Source organism: Nannobrachium achirus (genome assembly GCF_963921795.1).
Source record: "Nannobrachium achirus genome assembly, chromosome: 5".
NCBI lineage: Eukaryota > Metazoa > Chordata > Actinopteri > Myctophiformes > Myctophidae > Nannobrachium > Nannobrachium achirus.
Genome location: NC_137814.1, coordinates 6,518,991 through 6,537,871, shown reverse-complemented (window position 1 = coordinate 6,537,871; position 18,881 = coordinate 6,518,991). Strand labels below are relative to the sequence as shown.

General features: G+C 43.0%; 1 protein-coding gene across 1 annotated transcript in view; it reads right to left on the bottom strand.

Annotated features, from left to right (window-relative positions):
- The window catches only part of dnah9 (dynein, axonemal, heavy chain 9), a gene marked incomplete at both ends in the record, with an annotated part of 122,590 nt that extends 103,851 nt beyond the window's left edge, over window positions 1–18,739 (bottom strand). The window contains 16 exons of the mRNA XM_080725498.1: window positions 1,159–1,267; window positions 2,747–2,896; window positions 3,943–4,069; window positions 4,973–5,041; window positions 5,598–5,712; window positions 6,032–6,185; window positions 6,906–7,025; window positions 8,735–8,902; window positions 9,453–9,746; window positions 10,854–11,065; window positions 12,201–12,331; window positions 13,295–13,435; window positions 13,817–14,004; window positions 15,106–15,207; window positions 15,331–15,451; window positions 18,645–18,739. Coding sequence (XP_080581624.1) covers window positions 1,159–1,267; window positions 2,747–2,896; window positions 3,943–4,069; window positions 4,973–5,041; window positions 5,598–5,712; window positions 6,032–6,185; window positions 6,906–7,025; window positions 8,735–8,902; window positions 9,453–9,746; window positions 10,854–11,065; window positions 12,201–12,331; window positions 13,295–13,435; window positions 13,817–14,004; window positions 15,106–15,207; window positions 15,331–15,451; window positions 18,645–18,739 — 2,296 coding nt within the window. The remainder of the gene's footprint in view (window positions 1–1,158; window positions 1,268–2,746; window positions 2,897–3,942; window positions 4,070–4,972; window positions 5,042–5,597; window positions 5,713–6,031; window positions 6,186–6,905; window positions 7,026–8,734; window positions 8,903–9,452; window positions 9,747–10,853; window positions 11,066–12,200; window positions 12,332–13,294; window positions 13,436–13,816; window positions 14,005–15,105; window positions 15,208–15,330; window positions 15,452–18,644) is intronic.
- Window positions 18,740–18,881: the final 142 nt, after the last annotated feature.

Genomic DNA, 18,881 nt, shown 5'->3' with positions numbered 1-18,881 from the left:
AGAGGCATGGGGATGACATTTCTAAAAGGGCCTTTTTGTGGAAATATCGAAAATATCAGACCTACAAGCCTGGAGGTCGGCTATTTTCAGTGTGTGATACCACACTGAACTTGTGTGGTTAATAAACCAGACCGAACACAACAACAACCCCTGGCGGTAGTGGTGTTGTATTACGGTCTGGCAACGATCCATTGAGATTCTATTTCCTCAACCAGCTTCAAGGGTTGGCCAATCAGGGTTGTATGCTTGGGGCACGTGGTTTCTGTAGGCTTGGGGCAAGTGGTTTGGGGCAAACCCCAGAAATGAAAGCTCTTCCTGAAATACCAGACTCTCTTCCCTAAACAAAGTGTGTGATAGAGGCTGGCAACGCCAGGCAAACACTGAACTAAGCATAATCAAGTGAATACTGGAGATGTGACTTAAGGGCATGGATTTCTACACAAAGAGGGAAATTCATTCAACATAATACGCTGCATTCAAGTTCAGGAGAGTTTGGACAAGGCAATTCTCTTGAATGCTGCCTTCAGGTATGGCATGGAAAGAGGGGCATTTGCATTTGTTGTTTTAATTCTGGCAGCCAAAGAGTTAAAGGGATATTCCACTTTCAACAGGGAAACACCTTATGGGCTTTTCTCCCCACACGCACCCATTGTAACTTCAAACTCCTTTTTAACCATGATAGAAATAATGGGTGTTTTTAATGAATCTATCATGGTTAAAATGAAGTTTGAAGTTACAATGGGTGTGTGTGGGGAGAGGCCCTGGGCCTGGAGGGCCTGGTAACATTTACATCAAATATCTAAATATTGAATCAAGTAAATTAAAAACTGTTCAGGTTGTTCATAAAAGACTGATTAGACGATAAAATTACCAAAAGTTTTTTTGTAAGTGAAATATCCCTTTAACTTGGTCATTCCTTGGTGTTACTTTTATCGTCGTTGTCGTGTGGAAACCTTGTATGTCCAAAACCGCATTTTAAAAATGATTTAAACTAGTGAAAACAGCCGATCTACAAGATTGTAGATCTGGCTATTTTCACCAGTTTTGTGCGACAGTCTTGTGTGATGAAGCAGGGCTTTGCTTTACGGAAAAACATACACATTTGAAACTTGGAGATACGAGTGTTCTGTTGACAGACAAAGACAAACAGGTCCAGACCTTGGCTGTTCCATGTCAGGGAGTCCTGAGCCTGGCTGAGCCTCGCATCGATGTCACTGAGCTGAGTCTGGAGGAGAGGAGCCTCCACCTGCAGGAGAGACACCACCACCTACACACACACGCACGCACGCACGCACGCACACACGCGCACACGCGCACACGCACGCACGCACGCACACGCGCACACGCACACGCACACGCACACACACACACACACACACACACACACACACACACGCGCACACATGCACACATGCACACACCCGCACACAATGTGTGGTGCAAGGGACCCCCAGGGACCCCCGGAAGAGAAGATTTGTTTCAGACACATTCAAATTTTTCGAAAATGTTCCAAAATAGCATTATGTACATGTACAAGCTGTCAACGATTATTCGATAAATTCTATTCATAGATTATTGGATACAATTTATTAATATATCATTTGATATGTTTTACTGATAGATTATTGGATATATTTAATTGATAGATTGTTGGATAGAATTTATCCAGCATATACAATCGAGCAAGTTGCAGCACAAGTATTGGCAAAACTAAAGCAGAATGTTTAGCTACATTCTCTCACATCACCTCTCACAAACATAGCCACCACGTCAAACAAGCCTGACATTTGTGCACTGTCCACATTTTAAACATGTCCCTCTTTGAACCACATTTATTTCAATTTAACAAAGTTTGTGTGTGTGTGTGTGTGTGTGTGTGTGTGTGTGTGTGTGTGTGTGTGTGTGTGTGTGCGTGCGTGCGTGCGTGCGTGCGTGCGTGCGTGGGTGCGTGCGTGCGTGCGTGCGTGCGTGCGTGTGTGTGTACAGAGGGGGAGCGTGTGAAGATCTGCTGTTTTCCACACCGGAATGTGAAGCCAGTACACAACATTTCGTCACCCATTGAATTACGTTCACCTCTGCATGGATCCATGACGCCACAGCAATGGAGTAGCAAATTTGCCGCAGCTTACAGCAGAAAAGGGACTTAATTGTGTTACCTTTTGCGCTCTTCTGTGAGATAGATATTAATGATGAATAATAGTAGATGAGAAATGGATTTGAAAATGCGCACGTAGGCCTATATGCGAGCGATGGCTTGGAGGAGATTGCATGTGCGTGTGTGCAAGCGTGCATGCGTGTGAGCGCACGAAGTGCGCGAACTCTGGGAAATTCTAGTTAATATACAGTAGGCCTATCGGATACATACTGATAGATTATTCGATATATGTTACTAGATATAGATCATTGGATACATTTTATATCTACATTTTATTAGATATAGACTATTGAAAACATATTATGAGAAATACATCATTGGATACATATACACTGAATACATTGTATTAGATATAGATCATTAGATACATTTTATTAGATACAGATCGCTGAATCAATTTGTATTAGATATAATTATTGGATACATTGTATTAGATATAGACTATTGGATACATTGTATTAGATGTACTATTGGATACATTTTATAAGATAATAGACTATTGAACACATTGTATTAGATATAGATCACTGAATACATTGTATTAGATATAGATCACTGAATACATTGTATTAGACGTAGATCATTTGTCACCTTGTTGTATCGGCTCACGGTCAGCTCCAAGCAGGCCACATACTGCCACAGCTGCCCTCTGCTGGTGTAGATGTGCATGGCAGCGTCTGGGATGACGGCCTCCGTCTGTCTGGACTCCAAGTACCTCACTTCCCTCAGTACGGATGTTAGCTGGGGACAGGGGCGTCACAATGGGGGGAAAAGTGGGACTGAGTTACTAGGGCCCAAGGTGGAGGGCGCCTTAATTATTTTATACTTCAGCTATTGAAAAATAGCACATATACAAGCTCACAGCTGTGAGCTTGTATATCTGCTATTTTTGAAAAGTCGTGAAAACGTGTGCAAATCTTTGAATATATGTATTTTTTAGCAAACATTTGTAACTCAAATTTTGCTTATGGGGTCCCTGGAACTAAATATTTTGAGATGGGGGTCCGTGGCCAAATAGATATCATTTGGGGGTCCTTCACAAAAATAGCAGGCGGGCATGCAAAATATGCGGGAAATAAAGTGTCGGTGAAACATGGAAACACTTCTAATCTGAGGACTCATCTCGCCTCTAGCCCTCTACCCATCCGTCAGTAGAAGCAGGGTTGACTATCTTTTAACTCTCCTACTGCCAGATTATTTATTTATTTATTGGGTCTGGTGCCATCAAAAAGCGGCTTACCTTTGCGACGTTATAGCAGATAGACAGACATTTTTTTTTTTTTTTTTTCTTTTTTTTTTTTATTGTGCAATAGTGCACTTTGGTCTGCCAGGCAGCAGAGGGCGGCGTCATGCGAGAATGAATGTGAATTTGCCTGTTATGTGTTGAAGAAGAAGAAGACCAGTCACTGGCCACAGAGCCTTACAGCCAGAGGAAATCAACAAGGAAGTGAATTGTTCTCCGTTGATCTAACGCATAATGGATTTTTTACACCATCACCGCGGAAAATGTGTTTACAGTAAACGGCCGCGCGACCCCTCATCAGCTTACAGTCATCAGACGAACGAACCGAACGAGCGCCGTATTGGCATCGAGGTTCTGTAAAAAATGGGGCGAACGTTAACGTTCAAAGCGTGGGGAGAGTTAATAGTTTAAGCATTAAATAATGGTCAAAGTAATATTGTGTTCCAGGCCTGAATAGGTTGTTTTATTATTCTATTATAATATGTATTATGATCTGAGATATGTCTGGTATATAAGCTGACCCCACGACCCCGTGACCCCTGACCTGTGGGCTGAAGTTGACCGAGATGAGACGGGAGGCGGAGTCTCTGAGGATGAGTGGCAGGTTGAGGTTGAACTCTGACCTCTCTGCCACCGTCTGACTCCACCCCTCATACAGCTGACTGGAGTACCTGCACACATGCACGCACGCACACACACACGCACGCACGCGCACACGCACACACACACACACACACACACACACACACGTTTACATTTTTATTTTGTTCCGACTTTTTGTTTTCGAGTTTACCTCATTTACTGCCATATCCCGAGTTTCCCGAGTTTTGATTTAAAAACAATACCCAGACAGCACAGCGACATAACGCAGATGCCTACTTCCCTCTGTATCAATGTAGGCGCTATGTAGCGTCGGGAGAGTTTGCTCATTGGGAAGATGCATTTGCGACGTTGCTTGCTGATGCTGCGTGAGCGAGGAACTAAATTGGCAAGCGACGTCGCAAATGCATCTTCCCAATTAGCAAACGCTCCCGACCCTATATAGTGCCTACATTTGTTACAGAGGGAAGTAGGCATCGGCACTAAGTCACTGTGCTGTCTGGGTAAAAAAATCTGATCATCAAAATCGGGTTCCCAAGTGCTCCAAAAACAGTGCTTCCGGTTTGGGTCCAGAAGCGGATACGGAGGGCCGGAAACGGGGGGGGGGGACACAACATGTTGCTCTGTGTCAATCTCTTCTCGTTCACTTCCCCGTTAGACCACGCTGGAGTTGCTGCAGCGAATGTGGCATGTCCTTTAATGTTTTCTTTGCTCACTAGCAGACAATGACGTGCACGATGGACACGCACGCACCCACGTTAAAAGATAAGAACGCTGCAGCTTTTTTTTCAATTGCGGAAGTTTTTTTAATGGCAGCAAAGGAGTGATTTCGTTTTAATGTAATTTATTTAGAGCAAGGTTTGCTAGATAGTTTTTGAAAAGGCTCAGTTGAGTCAGCTCTAATTAATGTAATGTGGGGTAGTCAGGAGAGACATTAATAAAGTTATTTATGGTAATATTATTTATTGACACACCTGTCCAGGAGGCGCATCATCTCCTCGTACTTCTGGACCACACGCGTTCCTTCTTCATGTTCCAGACACCTGAAGAGACAGAATATCTCATAATAATAATAATAATGATATCAATAATGTAGTGAAGAGACTGGGAGACCAGGATATCTCAAGAAGCTTCATGATAATAATGGCCGGGATTTTGGCCCTTCGTAGCTCACACATGGTCGTAAAGACCAAGCCCTGACCTTCATAACGCCCACATCTCTGTGTTCATAGATGGGGGTTGGTGCACATGGGGAACACCAGGAAATACAAGGAAACACAGAAAACGATCGGATAAAAAGGCTTCTTATTAAAGAACACGGAGGATACACCTGCCTAAATACACACCGTATTTAAACAGGTGTGAGACTTTATTAAGCACTTTGTTTGTGAAATCTGAAAGTTGGTGTAGTTGTAGGGGGCTAAATAAGTCGCTCTGCCCGAACCCATGCAAACCCGGGAACATGACGGTCAGGGGTCGGTCTCTACGACCATGCGTGAGCTACGAAGGGCTAAAATCGCTTTGGGAAACCCGGACAATAACAATGCATCTAAGAAGTATTTTCAGCAGCAGGAGAGTATAAGTGAAAAGCAGACTCACGGGAAGGAGAGCTGTTTGAACTTAGAGAAGGAGGTCTGGATGCGTTCCTGTAACTGTTGGCTCCACCGCAGCCCGAACGCCACCCCTGGCATGTTCTTATTGACCGGACTGGAACCTGAAGAATGAGAATTGTGACCGTAGGTCGCAGTTAGTATGAGAAGCTCCAGCACTTGTCAGTCTGTCAGTCACGCTCTTATAAACAACTGCTCAGTCAGCTGTGTCTGTTTGCGCCGCTCGTCACTGATTGCTGGCACCTCGCCCCACACACACACACACACAGCACACCAAAAAAGCCTACCAAACGCCTGTTTCTGTGACGCACGCGAGAGCTTGTCCTCCCGTCTCACGATGCAAACGTCCCAGAGCCGAGGGAGGCGTCTACCTTTATGTGTCTATGGTTGTTCCTGTTTACTTGAAAAAGACAGGAAGTGTACCTTGTTGTTCCTGGGAGGTGTGGAGGTGTCTGTTGAAGAGGCGTCTGCAGGAGTCCAGCTCCTGGTCAAACATGGACACCAGGTGAGCGTACCTGTCCTGTGCGTCTCCAGACACTAGGGGGCGCTCCAACAGGCTGCCGAACATGTCCAGCACCTGGACCAGCCGATAGGGAGAGAGAGGAAAGCACAGATGAAAACAGGTTTGTGTTTTTATCAGGGGTGTTGCACCAAATTCTGGGTACAAGGATTCACTGAGGGCCCTCATAAGGGGAGGGGGTTTAACGCATTATTACACGTTATTTTGTGCTTTAACAATTGAAAAATAGCAGATATACAAGCTCACATGTGCCGCGCTGCGAGCGAGCTGCGAGCGCAGATCTGCAAATCTTTGAATAGTTTTTTGAAAAACCTATGTTTCTATGTCAGTGCTGCTCAAACCTTTTCATGTGAAGGACCCCCAAAATGATTGGTATTTGGCCACGGTCCCCCATCTCAAAATATTTAGTTCCAGGGACCATTACGAATGTTTGCTTAAAAAAGATATATATTCAAAGATTTGCACACATTTTCATGACTTTTTCAAAAATAGCAGATCTACAAGCTCGCAGCGTGGCACTTGAGCTTGTACATCTGCTATTTTTCAATAGCTAAAGTATAAAATAATTAAGGCCCCTCCACCTTGGGCGCTAGTAACTCAGTACCAGCCCCCCCCCCCCCCCCCCCCCCCCCCCCCCCCCCCCGCGATGCCCCTGTGTGTGTGTGTGCGTGTGCGTGTGTGTGTGTGTGTGTGCGCGTGCGTGCGTGCGTGTGTGTGTGTGTGTGTGTGTGTGTGTGTGTGTGTGTGTGTGTGTGTGTGTGTGTGTGTGTGTCTCACCCTGAAGGCGTGCTCCAGCCCCTGGGCGTCCAGGAAGAAGGCATAGCGGAACATGGCCCCCAGGCGTCTCTCTGTGTCCTCCACCTTCACCCTGAACCTCCTGGCATCATTCTCAAACTCCTGCAGGGGGAGACATTTCACCCCGTCAGCCATCAGACAGAGATCTTTGACTTCACAACAACCACAGTGCTGAAGAACAAAGAATAGATAGGCCTACATACTCCTGGTCCAAAATGTATGGAAACTATTGAAATAAAACATGAAATACTCCTGCAAAGAGGTGAGCTTTCATACTGCGATGGCTGTTACTTTACATTGTGTTCAGTGTTGGGTATAACGGCGTTTAAATAAACGGCGTTACATAACGCCGCTATTTTTTTCAGTAACGGGTAATCTAATTAATTACAATTTCCATCGTTACAACGCCGCTACCGTTACTGACAATGAAATGTGCTCCGTTACAAGCGTCCCCAGCTGTCACGATGGTTGTGTGTGTGTGTGAGAGAGAGAGAGAGAGAGAGAGAGAGAGAGAGAGAGAGAGAGGGTGCAGAGAAAGAGAGAGAGAGAGAAAGGGTGCAGAGAAAGAGAAAGAGAGAGAGGGTGCAGAGAAAGAGAAAGAGAGAGAGAGAGAGAGAGAGAGAAAGGGTGCAGAGAAAGAGAGAGAGAGAGAGAGAGAGAGAGAGAGAGAGAGAGAGAGAAAGCCCCCATGTGTCGGTCTTGCAAAAATAAATAAATAATGACTCACGGAGTTGAAAGAATCCACACCAGGAGCTCATTAAGTAATTTCCAGTCCCAACAAAATACTCCGTGATTGTTGATAACAGCTCTTCTTGCAATCATTATAAGCATAGCATCCTTAAATCCTTATGCAGAGATTAAATGTCGATGTATAACTGCCTAAACCTTTGTTTAGTTTAGTTTTCTTTAGTTTAGTATCTCCCCTCCTCTCTGTGTCCACACGTGAAGCAAAATGACATGAGGTATTTTTTCCCCCTTGAGAATAATAATGGAAGGCATCAAAAAAGCGATATAAGGTATTTTTTTCCTTGAAAATAATGAAAGGCAGAAAATACTGTAATCTGTCTGAATCGATTTTTTTACTCTAATTTACTTTAAAAAAATACTTATATTTACTTACTTATATAATAGAAATATTTTTAGTTAAATAAACTGAAATCTTTGGATTATTTTTTTTACTTTGTAACGCAAATAGTTACTTTTCCTAGTAACTAATTACTTTTACAATAGAGTAATTCAGTTACTAATTCAGTTACTTTTTTGGAGAAGTAACTAGTAACTATAACTAATTACTTTTTTTAAGTAATTTGCCCAACACTGATTGTGTTTGCATCGGTCCAAAAGCAATGTACCATTTACCATTTACCATTCACGACTTTGGTTGACAAATTAACTCACTTTTCTGAGCCGAGTAATAAAAAAATACAGATTAAAGAAAAAACACAGAATGTTGAAAGTTCAGGTTTCTTTGTGTAATTGAGGTCAGGAAACATCCAGACAGTCGTAGGGTTTCTCCAGGACTTTAAAGAGATGTGTGTTGTTCTTTACCTGGTTGCAGACGTCCAGACAGTTGTAGGGTTTCTCTAGTGTGTTGTTCTTTACCTGGTTGCAGACGTCCAGACAGTTGTAGGGTTTCTCCAGGAATTTAAGAGATGAGTGTTGTTCTGTACCTGGTCTCTGACATCCAGACAGTCATAGGGTTTCTCCAGGACTTTAAAGAGATGTGTGTTGTTCAGTCCTTACCTGGTTGCAGACATCCAGACAGTCGTAGGGTTTCTCCAGGACTTAAAGAGATGTGTGTTGTTCTTTACCTGGTTGCAGACGTCCAGACAGTCGTAGGGTTTCTCTGCCAGGGTTCTGTAGGTCTCCAGGAAGTCCTGGAACAGACACTGGATCTGCTGGCCCAGGCCCCGCCCCGCCACCCCCCCCACCTCCACCTTCTCCAGCTTCATCAGGTCCGCCGCCGTGCACAGGAGGTCCTGAGAGGACAGGGAGACAGAGGTACATACTGAGGACACAGGCAGGGGTGTCACACCAAATTCTGGGCCCTGGGTACTTTAACTATTGTAAAATAGCAGATATACAGGCTCACAGCGCAGCACCGAGTGCCACGCTGCGAGTGCCACGCTGCGAGCTTGTAGATCTGCTAACCCTCTTTGAATATTTCAAATCCCTAAAAAGAAATAAAAAAGAAAAAAAATGTTTCTATGTCACCTGGTGCTCAAACTGTGAAGGAGCCCCAAAATGATATGTATTTGGCAACAGACTTTGGCCCATCTCAAAATATTTATTTCTAAGGACAACAAGAAGCTAAATTTGAGTTACAAATGTTTGCTTAAAAGATACACATATTCAAAGATTTGCACACATGTTCACAACTTTTCAAAAATAGCAGATCTACAAGCTCGCATTGTGTATAAAATAATTCCAGGCCCCTCCACCTTGGGCCCTAGTAACCCAGTCCCACTTTTCCCCCCCTTGTGACGCCCCTGATACTGAGTACTTTTTCGCCCCACCACCGCTGCTCACCTTGATGGCGTGGACTCTGTCCACGAAGCGGTCCAGTTCAGAGAAGACCAGGGTCGGGGAGAAGTCCCAGGAGGAGTCCTGGTGGTCCCCACCCAGCTGGGTCCTGGTCTGGGGGTCCAGCTGGGTCCTGGTCTGGGGCTCCAGCTGGGTCCTGGTCTGGGGGTCCAGCTGGGTCCTGGTCTTGTGGTAGGTGGTTCTGAAGAGGTCCAGGATGTCCAGGCTGGTCTCCACCCTGGCCAGGCTCTCGGACCCCTCCCCCTTCAGGAGCTCCTCTGAGTTCAGGTAGACCCGCGCCTGTTGTTCAGCAGAGGATTTAAACCAGAGCTCTTTAGAATAGGGTTGAACCTGTGATGTCATGCCGTACTTTTTATTTCTGTTTTATCTATTAGTTTGGTCATTAAGGTCCACAGAATGAGAGGCCTGCTCTGCCGGAAACATCACGAAAAAAAGGTTAGGCCTATGGCCATTTGTATATTCACTGTCCCATTGACTTCACTATACAGGAAAATAAATTCTGCTTTAAATAGCATGCGAGGGGTCAAACTAGAGGTTCTTCATGATTCTGAATCCATTGCAAGCACTTTATTTTGATGACTCATCAAAATAAAGTGGAAAAAAAGTGATGACTATTTTTCATGCAAACATGTGTATAATCACAGCTGGGGGTCTAATAGAGTAATGCTAACTCCATAGACACATACAAAACAGAAAAGGTACAAAACTATGGCACCACCTCTTTAAAGGACCTACACCATGAATTTTCACTTTTTCTATTTTAAAACCTTTTTTTGGGGTCCCACTGGCACCTTCTATCCTCACAAAGTCCTATTTCTGTACATTGTGTCTTTCTCTGGTTTTGGGAAGACAGAGATGAAAAGCTTTCCACAGGTTCTCAGAACAGTGCTGTTCTGAGAGTTGATCCGTGTGACGTCACACGGATTCCCGTTCCCCCCCCCCCCCCCCCCCCCCCCGAGTCAAAAAAAAAAATCAATTTTTTTTTTTTCAAAACTTTTTTTCTTCTTCAAAAAAATGCAATGCAGAGTCAAAGAAGAAAAACATTTTTTTTTTCAAAACTTAAAAAAAAGAACTTTTTTTTCAAAAACTTTTTTTTCAAAAACTTTTTTTTTCAAAAACTTTTTTTTTTTCAAAAAACTTTCTTTTTCAAAAAACTTTTTCTTTTTCAAAAAACTTTTTCTTTTTCAAAAAACTTTTTTTTTTTCTGGAAAAACCCCACTAGATGCGCCCCTGAGCAAACAGAGGCCGTTTTGGTATTGCAGCTGGAGAGCCTCATTTTAGTAGAGCTAGAACAAACAAAAAGAATGGTCAGAGTGTTTTTTGAGGGTTAAAACCTGTTTTAAAAGCATGGTGTAGGCCCTTTAAGGTTAGGTACGGTTAGCTAACCTGTTGTATGAGCAGACTGCAGATCTCCCGCAGCAGGGTGATGATGCGTTCGGGGGTGTTGTAGTGGGCGGAGTTAAGCCACACCAGGCGCAGAGCGTGCATCACAGGGCCGATGTGACCCCTGACCTCCGGGAACTCTGCGCTCTCCAGATCCTCCAACAGACGCTGCAGCGGCCTCAAGTACGCGCACACATCCATGGCCTCTTCTAGCGCTGTAACAATATACAGGGTTCCCACAATTTTTTACCAATTCATTTCCAAAACTTTGCCAAAACGTTTCCAGAATATTTAACCCAATTTCCAGGACAATATAACAATAATTCAGCTCAATAACAGGTCACTTACTCCTATGTGCAATGCCCAAAGACAGGTAGTGTATGCCAGTGGTTCTCAACCTTTTCAGGCTGTGACCCCCGAAATAATCATGTTTTAACTGGGGACCTCGGCACCCTGACGAGCACTAAGAGTTGAGGAATTTTGTATAACACGGTTCTGTTGTGAAAATAGAATGCTCACAACGCCTCGCAACGCGAGGCGTTGTGAGCATGTAGATTGGCTATTTTCACAATTTCTGTCTCTAATATTTGACAATTTGGCCCATGTTTAATTTGTCATTTCAGAGGTATTAACAAAATCAATAACCAAAGACAATCCAGGACCTTCCAGGACCCTTGATACATTCCAAAACTTTTCCAGTACTGGAATTTCATGACAGTGCAGGGAACCCTGAATATATTCATTATATCTAAGGTATGAACACATCCGTGGGCTCTTCTAACACTGTGTGGGTAACAAAGACTGTTCATTATACAACAGCAGTGCACTGAGTATCATTATCTAGCAGTGCAGTTAATGAGCACTACTGCACTGTCTCATCAAACAAAGAAATCAGCTGTGCTCGTTGAGAAGCTCCCCAACAGTTTCCATGTGAAGTTCAGGGACATAGTAGCTAAACGAGGCATTAAAAAATTACACATTCCTATTGAATATCTTAATAACAATGAAATGAAGTTGACATGTTTTTTTTAAAGGGTAACAGTTATTTGCACTTCAGCCCTGCCTACAGAGCTCGCCTTCGGCTCGTTCCTGCCGCAATGCTGGCGTGCCAAATAACCGTGATAATGCACACCCTCTTGTGTAATATTGCTTAATTATAACAGGGGTTCTCAACCTTTTCAGGCTGCGACCCCCAAAATAATCATATTTGAACTGTGTTCATTAGTAACTCCTCTGAATCAATCAATCAATCAACCAATCAATCAATCAATCAATCAATCAATCAATCAATCAAACAAACAAACAAACAAACAATCAATCAATCAAACAATCAATCAATCAACCAATCACCTGCAGAGATGTCCTGCTGCATCCTGCTGAAGGGCTGGAGGTAGCTGCTCTGGATCAACTGCAGCAACGCTGACATCTTGGTGGCCTCCGGAGACTGGAGCTGTGACTGGATGCTCTGCAGGTCTGCTAGTCTGCAGGGAGACATTACACTGATTTATACATGAGACTGGAGCTGTGACTGGATGCTCTGCAGGTCTGCTAGTCTGCAGGGAGACATTACACTGATTTATACATGATTTATACATGTCTACAGTCTGCAGGGAGACATTACACTGATTTATACATGAGACTGGAGCTGTGACTGGATGCTCTGCAGGTCTGCTAGTCTGCAGGGATAGGGAACATTAAAGTGATCTGTTCATGTCTACAGGGACAGTTTACAGTAATCCAAAGTATATACAGTAATACATCAATATAATAAGCAAGGTAATATGTCAGTACATAAACAACAATACAACAAATGCATCTAGAAAAAAACTATAACATAGGTAGACCACGCACCTAAACAGTAAAAAACGTCTAAAACCTAGAAAAAGCTATCTAGCTTCATGTGTGGTCATTGAGGGAAGGGGAGTGTTTAGGTGGAGTCTGAAGAGGTGAGTCTTCAGTCCACGGTGGAAGCTAGGGAGTGAGTCTGTAGTTCTAAGTGCAGCAGGGAGTTTATTCCACAGTTTGGGGGCCAGGAGGGCAAATTGTCTAGGACGAGTGAGTTTTTGTCCTGAGGTTTTTAGCGAGGGTTCTGTCAGCATCCCTGTGTTGGCTGATCTGAGTGAACGGGTGGGAGACTTAACTAAACGAAATGCTCCGCAGGTCTGCATGTAATCATGGCACCCCATATTTAATATCTAAATACTGAATCAAGCAACTTGAAAACGTTCTGGGGTGAAACACAAAAGCCTGAGCAGACGATTTAATGACCCCAAACATGTTTGAGAATGAAATATGCCTTTAATAAATGCTTGTCCTGTACCTGTTCCTTCAGATTAAAATATACCCTTTACCTATTCCTTCAGAATAAAAGCTACCCTGTACCTGTTCCTTCAGAATAGAAGCTACCCTGTACATGTTCCTTCAGAATAAAAGCTGTCCTGTACCTGCTCCTCCAGTGCAGCAGTTCAGTGGATCTGGTCTCAGAGGAGTCTCTCTTTAGGACCACATGGATCTGGTGGCTCCAGTCGATCACCACCGTCTCTACTGAGTGGATCACACTCTGATCTACAGACGTCACATCCCCTCTGGAAATAACAAAAACATGACATGGATTAATTAATAATGCATAGATGAGTCATTTCTATTAGTGTAACATAATGACTAATTAATCAGTGATGAAAGTTGCAGTAGGATTACTGTAACTTTACTAAACAGAAAAGAAAATAACAAGAAGGTATTTTTTTCTTCTTTTTTTTTCTTTTTGCACAAAAAAACACTACTTGGGCTAAAAACGGCCCCACAAAAATGGTTTGTGATGACTTGGAAAAGTGTCTGTGGCTGTTTGTAGCCCAAGCGATGTTTTTTCCCCCCTAAGGAAACTGAATATCAATCTTTGTGAGATGTATTTCTAGACACCTTTACAAACACATTGGTGAAGAAATGTACTGGTATGGAGTTTTGTGCACCTGTTGAGAGCAGAGAGCTCCAGTCGCTCCAGCCCCGGGGGGAGGGGCAGGACGGTCTTCCCTCGGACGCGGCCGGACACCACCGAGGCGTGTCTCTGCAGGGAGTGGACGTGACGCAGCAGGTCCTGGGACACCACCTGGGGCGTGGCACTGTGGTTCTGATGGTTGGAGAGCAGTGGAACCACCACCTGTGAGGAGAGACAACTCAATATAACTGTGGTTATGATGGGTTGGACGTCAGAACAATCTTCTGATGGTTGGACATCAGAACAATCTTCTGATGGTTGGACATCAGAACAATCTTCTGATGGTTGCAGAGGAAGTTGAACCACCATCTGTAAGAAGAAACAACTCAATATAACTGTGGTTCTAATGGATGGACATCAGAACAATCTTCTGATGGTTGGACATCAGAACAATCTTCTGATGGTTGGAGAGCAGTGGAACTACCACCTGTGAGTAGAAACAACTCAATATAACTGTGGTTCTAATGGATGGACATCAGAACAATCTTCTGACGTTTGGACATCAGAACAATCTTCTGACGTTTGGACATCACAACAATCTTCTGATGGTTGTAGAGAATGTAGCGGAACCAGTGACGGTATCTACCTTACGGGACATGGGGAGAACATGCAAACTCCACACAGAAAGGCATCTACCTGTGTCTATGGTGTCCGCTAGCTGCAGAAAAAAACATGCAAGGCACCAACCTGCTCATCGGGAGCAATTTGGGGTTCAGTGTCTTGCTCAATAGACTCTTCGACACTAACTGTGGGCGAGCCCGGGATCGAACTGAGAACCTTCCGGTTGCCAGGCGGCCACTCTACCCCTGAGCCACTGCCAACTCGGACTGAGTTACCAGGGCCCAAGGTGGAGGGGCCTTAATTATTTTATACTTTAGCTATTGAAAAATATTTTTGAAAAGTCGTGAAAATGTGTGCAAATCTTTGAATATATGTATTTTGTTTTGCTTCTGGGGGGTCCCTGGAACTAAATATTTTGAGATGGGAGATTTTCAAAAAACCTTAGAAGGATTTGAAATATTCGAAGACTTTTCAAAAATAGCAGATAAACAAGCACTCTGCTATTTTTTCAGTAGTTAAAGCACAAAATAATGCGTAGCCTAATAATGCGTTTCCCAGTCTAAATGGGTTAAACCCCCTCCCCTTATGAAGAACATTCATGTTCAGTGAATCCTTGTACCCAGGGCGCAGAATGTGGTGCGACACCCCTGTTTGTGTGTGTGCACGCGCCTGTGCGTGAGCGTGTATATGTGCGTGCCGTACCTTGTCAAACAGAGCCAGACATTGGTCCAGGGGACATGGGGACATGTCCCCGTGGATCACATGACTCCTCATGGACTCGGCGGTCAGTGTGGCCCCTCCCCTCTGCTTGATGAAATAAACGCTCTTGTGTTTGTTGTTGCTGTTGTTGTTGTTATTGCTGTTGTTGTTGTTGCTGCTGCCGCCACCGGTGGTAGATGAGGCAGCGGGCGTGGCCGGGAATCGAACCGCGGGCAGCAGGTTGTTACCGCCGTCGTTCAGGGACAGCACCAGCGTGGTCCGGTCCGCTCGGTCCAGGAAGTCCTGGATGAGACGCTGGTTGTCCTCTACGGAGACGCACTGCTGCCACCTACAGGTTGGAAAATTTACTCGTTTTAACTCACTGCTTCCGCCTACAGGTTAGACAGTTTAAGGCAGTTTCCCAAAGCCTCATTTCTCACATGGCCCTATTCTAGCGCCACCATGAGGCCGATTCTTTCAAAACACATTTTAGGACGCTGCTCCTACAGATTTTACCCTAAAATCACGCAAAGCAGTACACAGTATCTCTAAAGTCATGTCATCAACATGGATCTGTCCCATTTCCCATATTCCCTCCTGTTTGGCTACCATTGCCTTCTAAAGTTTGTGTCTTATCTCCCGATTAGGGAGTCTTACTGGTGTTATGATAATATCAGTCACCAGAACCAAGGACGGGTGTTGTCAAAGAGTATCATACTGTAAAGCATAATATGGATCTAGTAGATCCTTATAATGACATGTGTTGATGGATGGATCTCTTTGTTTCTGTTTTATAGATTTAACCCATTCAGAATGGGTACACATTATTGTGTATAATTATTTTGAATTATAATTATAATAATAATTATATTGAAAAATAGCAGATATGCAAGCTCACTGTGAGCTTGTAGATCTGCTATTTTTGAAAAATTGTGAAAATTTGAATTTTGACCCGATTCTATAAGTGTCTTTTGAATCCTTCTAAGGTTTTTTGAAAAACCGTCAGTAATCTGGCCAGCCATCGTCAAAGAAAAGGTCCTTTTCACTTAACTGGAGCTCAGTTAGTCTGTTCTTGAGAGACTACTATGTCAGTGGTGCTCAAACCTTTTCATGTGAAGGACCCCCAAACTCATATTTATTTGGCCACGGACCCCCATCTCAAAATATCTAGTTCCAGGGACCACCAAGAAGCAAAATTTTAGTTACAAACGTTTGCTTTAAAAACACATATATTCAAAGATTTGCACACATTTTCACAACTTTTTTCAAAAATAGCAGATCTTGTGAGCTTGTATATCTGCTATTTTTCAATAGTTAAAGCATTCAATAATTCTAGGCCTAAATGTAGTAGGAATTTATTTTGTTTGTTTGCCGTGATTACTGTAGAGTGTAGACCTTTCAATCATTGTTAACTGTCTTTAGTAACTAAAACTATAGGGTACGCACGTACAATAGGCACTTATACGATTTTAGCTTCAGCCTATTCCTTTTGATCACCTTTAACAGTGAAACTGTTTGCTTTTATTGATGTATGAATTTATTGATACTGTGGGGATGATCAAATAAACTAACTAACTCGTGGTTAAAATGGAGTTTGAAGTTACAATGGGTTTGAATAGGAAGGGGGCGTGTCTGATAAAATTAATAATCAAACATCTACAGCATGAAGCAACTTCAAAACTGTCTGTGGTGAAACACAAAAGCCTGAGTAGAGGTTAAAATGTTTGATAGCGAAATGTCCCTTTAAAATGTTGTTCAACATGAACAGTGCATGGTTCTCAAACCTTTTCGAGATAAGGACCCCCAAATGAATGCTAACCCTCATCTGAGAAGGTTTTGTGCCATGCAGGGACCCCCAAAAGAGAAGATTTGTGTAGTAAAATATATATAGGGCCTATATATAATAATAATATACATGTATTTTCAATATTTTCAAAAATAGCAGATGCATAGGCCTACAAGCTCACAATGTTGCACTGTGAGCTTGTAGATCTGTTGTTTTTGAATAGCCAACGTATAAATGGATATCGTGGTTGAAATGAGTGTGATGCTACTTTAGCTGAGGACCCTCCTGAAACCCCCCAAGGACCCCTGGGGTTCCCCGGACCACACTCTAGCCACTTTTCCACTGACATGGCCCAACACCACACCACTCCACACCGCCCACTTGTCCACTACAAGGACCTGCATGGGTAGAGTGGTGTGAAAGTGTACTAAACATGGTACTATAAAGTATCCACTCCAGATTAGGTCTGAGCTAGGCCAAACAGGGCCAAACACTTCATAATGACTGAGATCACTCACTGATTTTCATTTAGACCACCAGGATATAGTTGTAATACATGATAATAGATTCTATTGTGTTATAATCACAGTTATAATCTATTATAGTGTATTATAATGATCATAGTTGTAATACATTGTGATCATTTATACATTATAATGTATCATAATCAAAGTTATAATCCATTAGTGTATTATAATTAGGATAGTTGTAATACATCTTATCAATTTATATTGTATTATAATCACAGTTAAAAGTGTTTCTTACCGATAGGGGTACTTTTGTGTAATGGAACATTTAGATATTTGTATGTGGTGTTGTGTTGTGTTTATAGTGTGGTGCTAAAGCTGCAGTTGAAAAGGGGCTGTTATGAGAAACACTGACATAGGCCTACACATTAGGCATTTTAGCCGTTTTCCAATTTCTGAGCAATATGGATGCTGTACAATATGTAGCCTACAGCAGAGCAGTACCAGTGAAACAGTATGATTGACAAATGTTTACAGTACACTGGCGCCACCCTGTGGCACTCTTTGGCAACTACAGTTTTCTGTATGTTGTGGAGATTGACTACTACTGTTGGATAATTGTATTTTATGAAATAGTACAAGTGCATTCATTAACCCCATATCTGTTAGCTTTCAAGACAGAAAGCATGACAGGCCTATACTGTACCTTTCACTTTTCTTTCGTAACTCTGAGAGAGTACAAATGGAACCAAATGGACCCTTAAATGAGTAGTTCACCCCCCAAAATGACTTTTTTTTCTTTTCTATTGATAACTCTTGCCATGGAGACTTGAGTTCAATAATATTTTTTTCCACATTCCTAAGACAAAAATGTGATTATGGTAAATGTACCCCCATTTGAAATCCGGATGGGGACCTGAATACATGGCCATGGATGGGGACCCAAATGAAAATTTGGGTCCACGCCCAAATTTTCTTGTCTTAGGAATGCGACAAAAAACAAAAGGATATTAGTCTCCATGGCGTGAGTAATCAATAGGAAAAAGAAATCCTTTTGGGGGTGAACTACTCCTTTAAGGATCCTTGTGGTTACACTTTAGGCTAGGCTAACAGCTCTCCAGACGAGTCCAGAGCGATTTACTGCAACAATAAACAAGCTAAATAAATCCCATAATAGAATGCAAAGTCGGTGAAACTATGATAAACCCCGAGCTGCCTGTCTGTCAAAACAACAACATGCAAAATAAACCCATCTAACATTGAAACTATGCTGCTAGGCTAACTCGTACCTGTCCTGTTGGAGTCTCAGTGAGGACAACACACAGTCCTTGATGAAGACACAGCGGCTGTCCTCCTGCACGTCACACTGGGACGAATCCTCCATAATTATGATCTATAAAACACTATATCTGCATTATCTACTGGGATGAACAGTGGCGTCCATTAACATCATAGGCTGTATAGCGTAGCCTAGATACCCAGGACAACTTTCAGCTGCTCTTAACAGAGTATTTGTTGCTACTTAA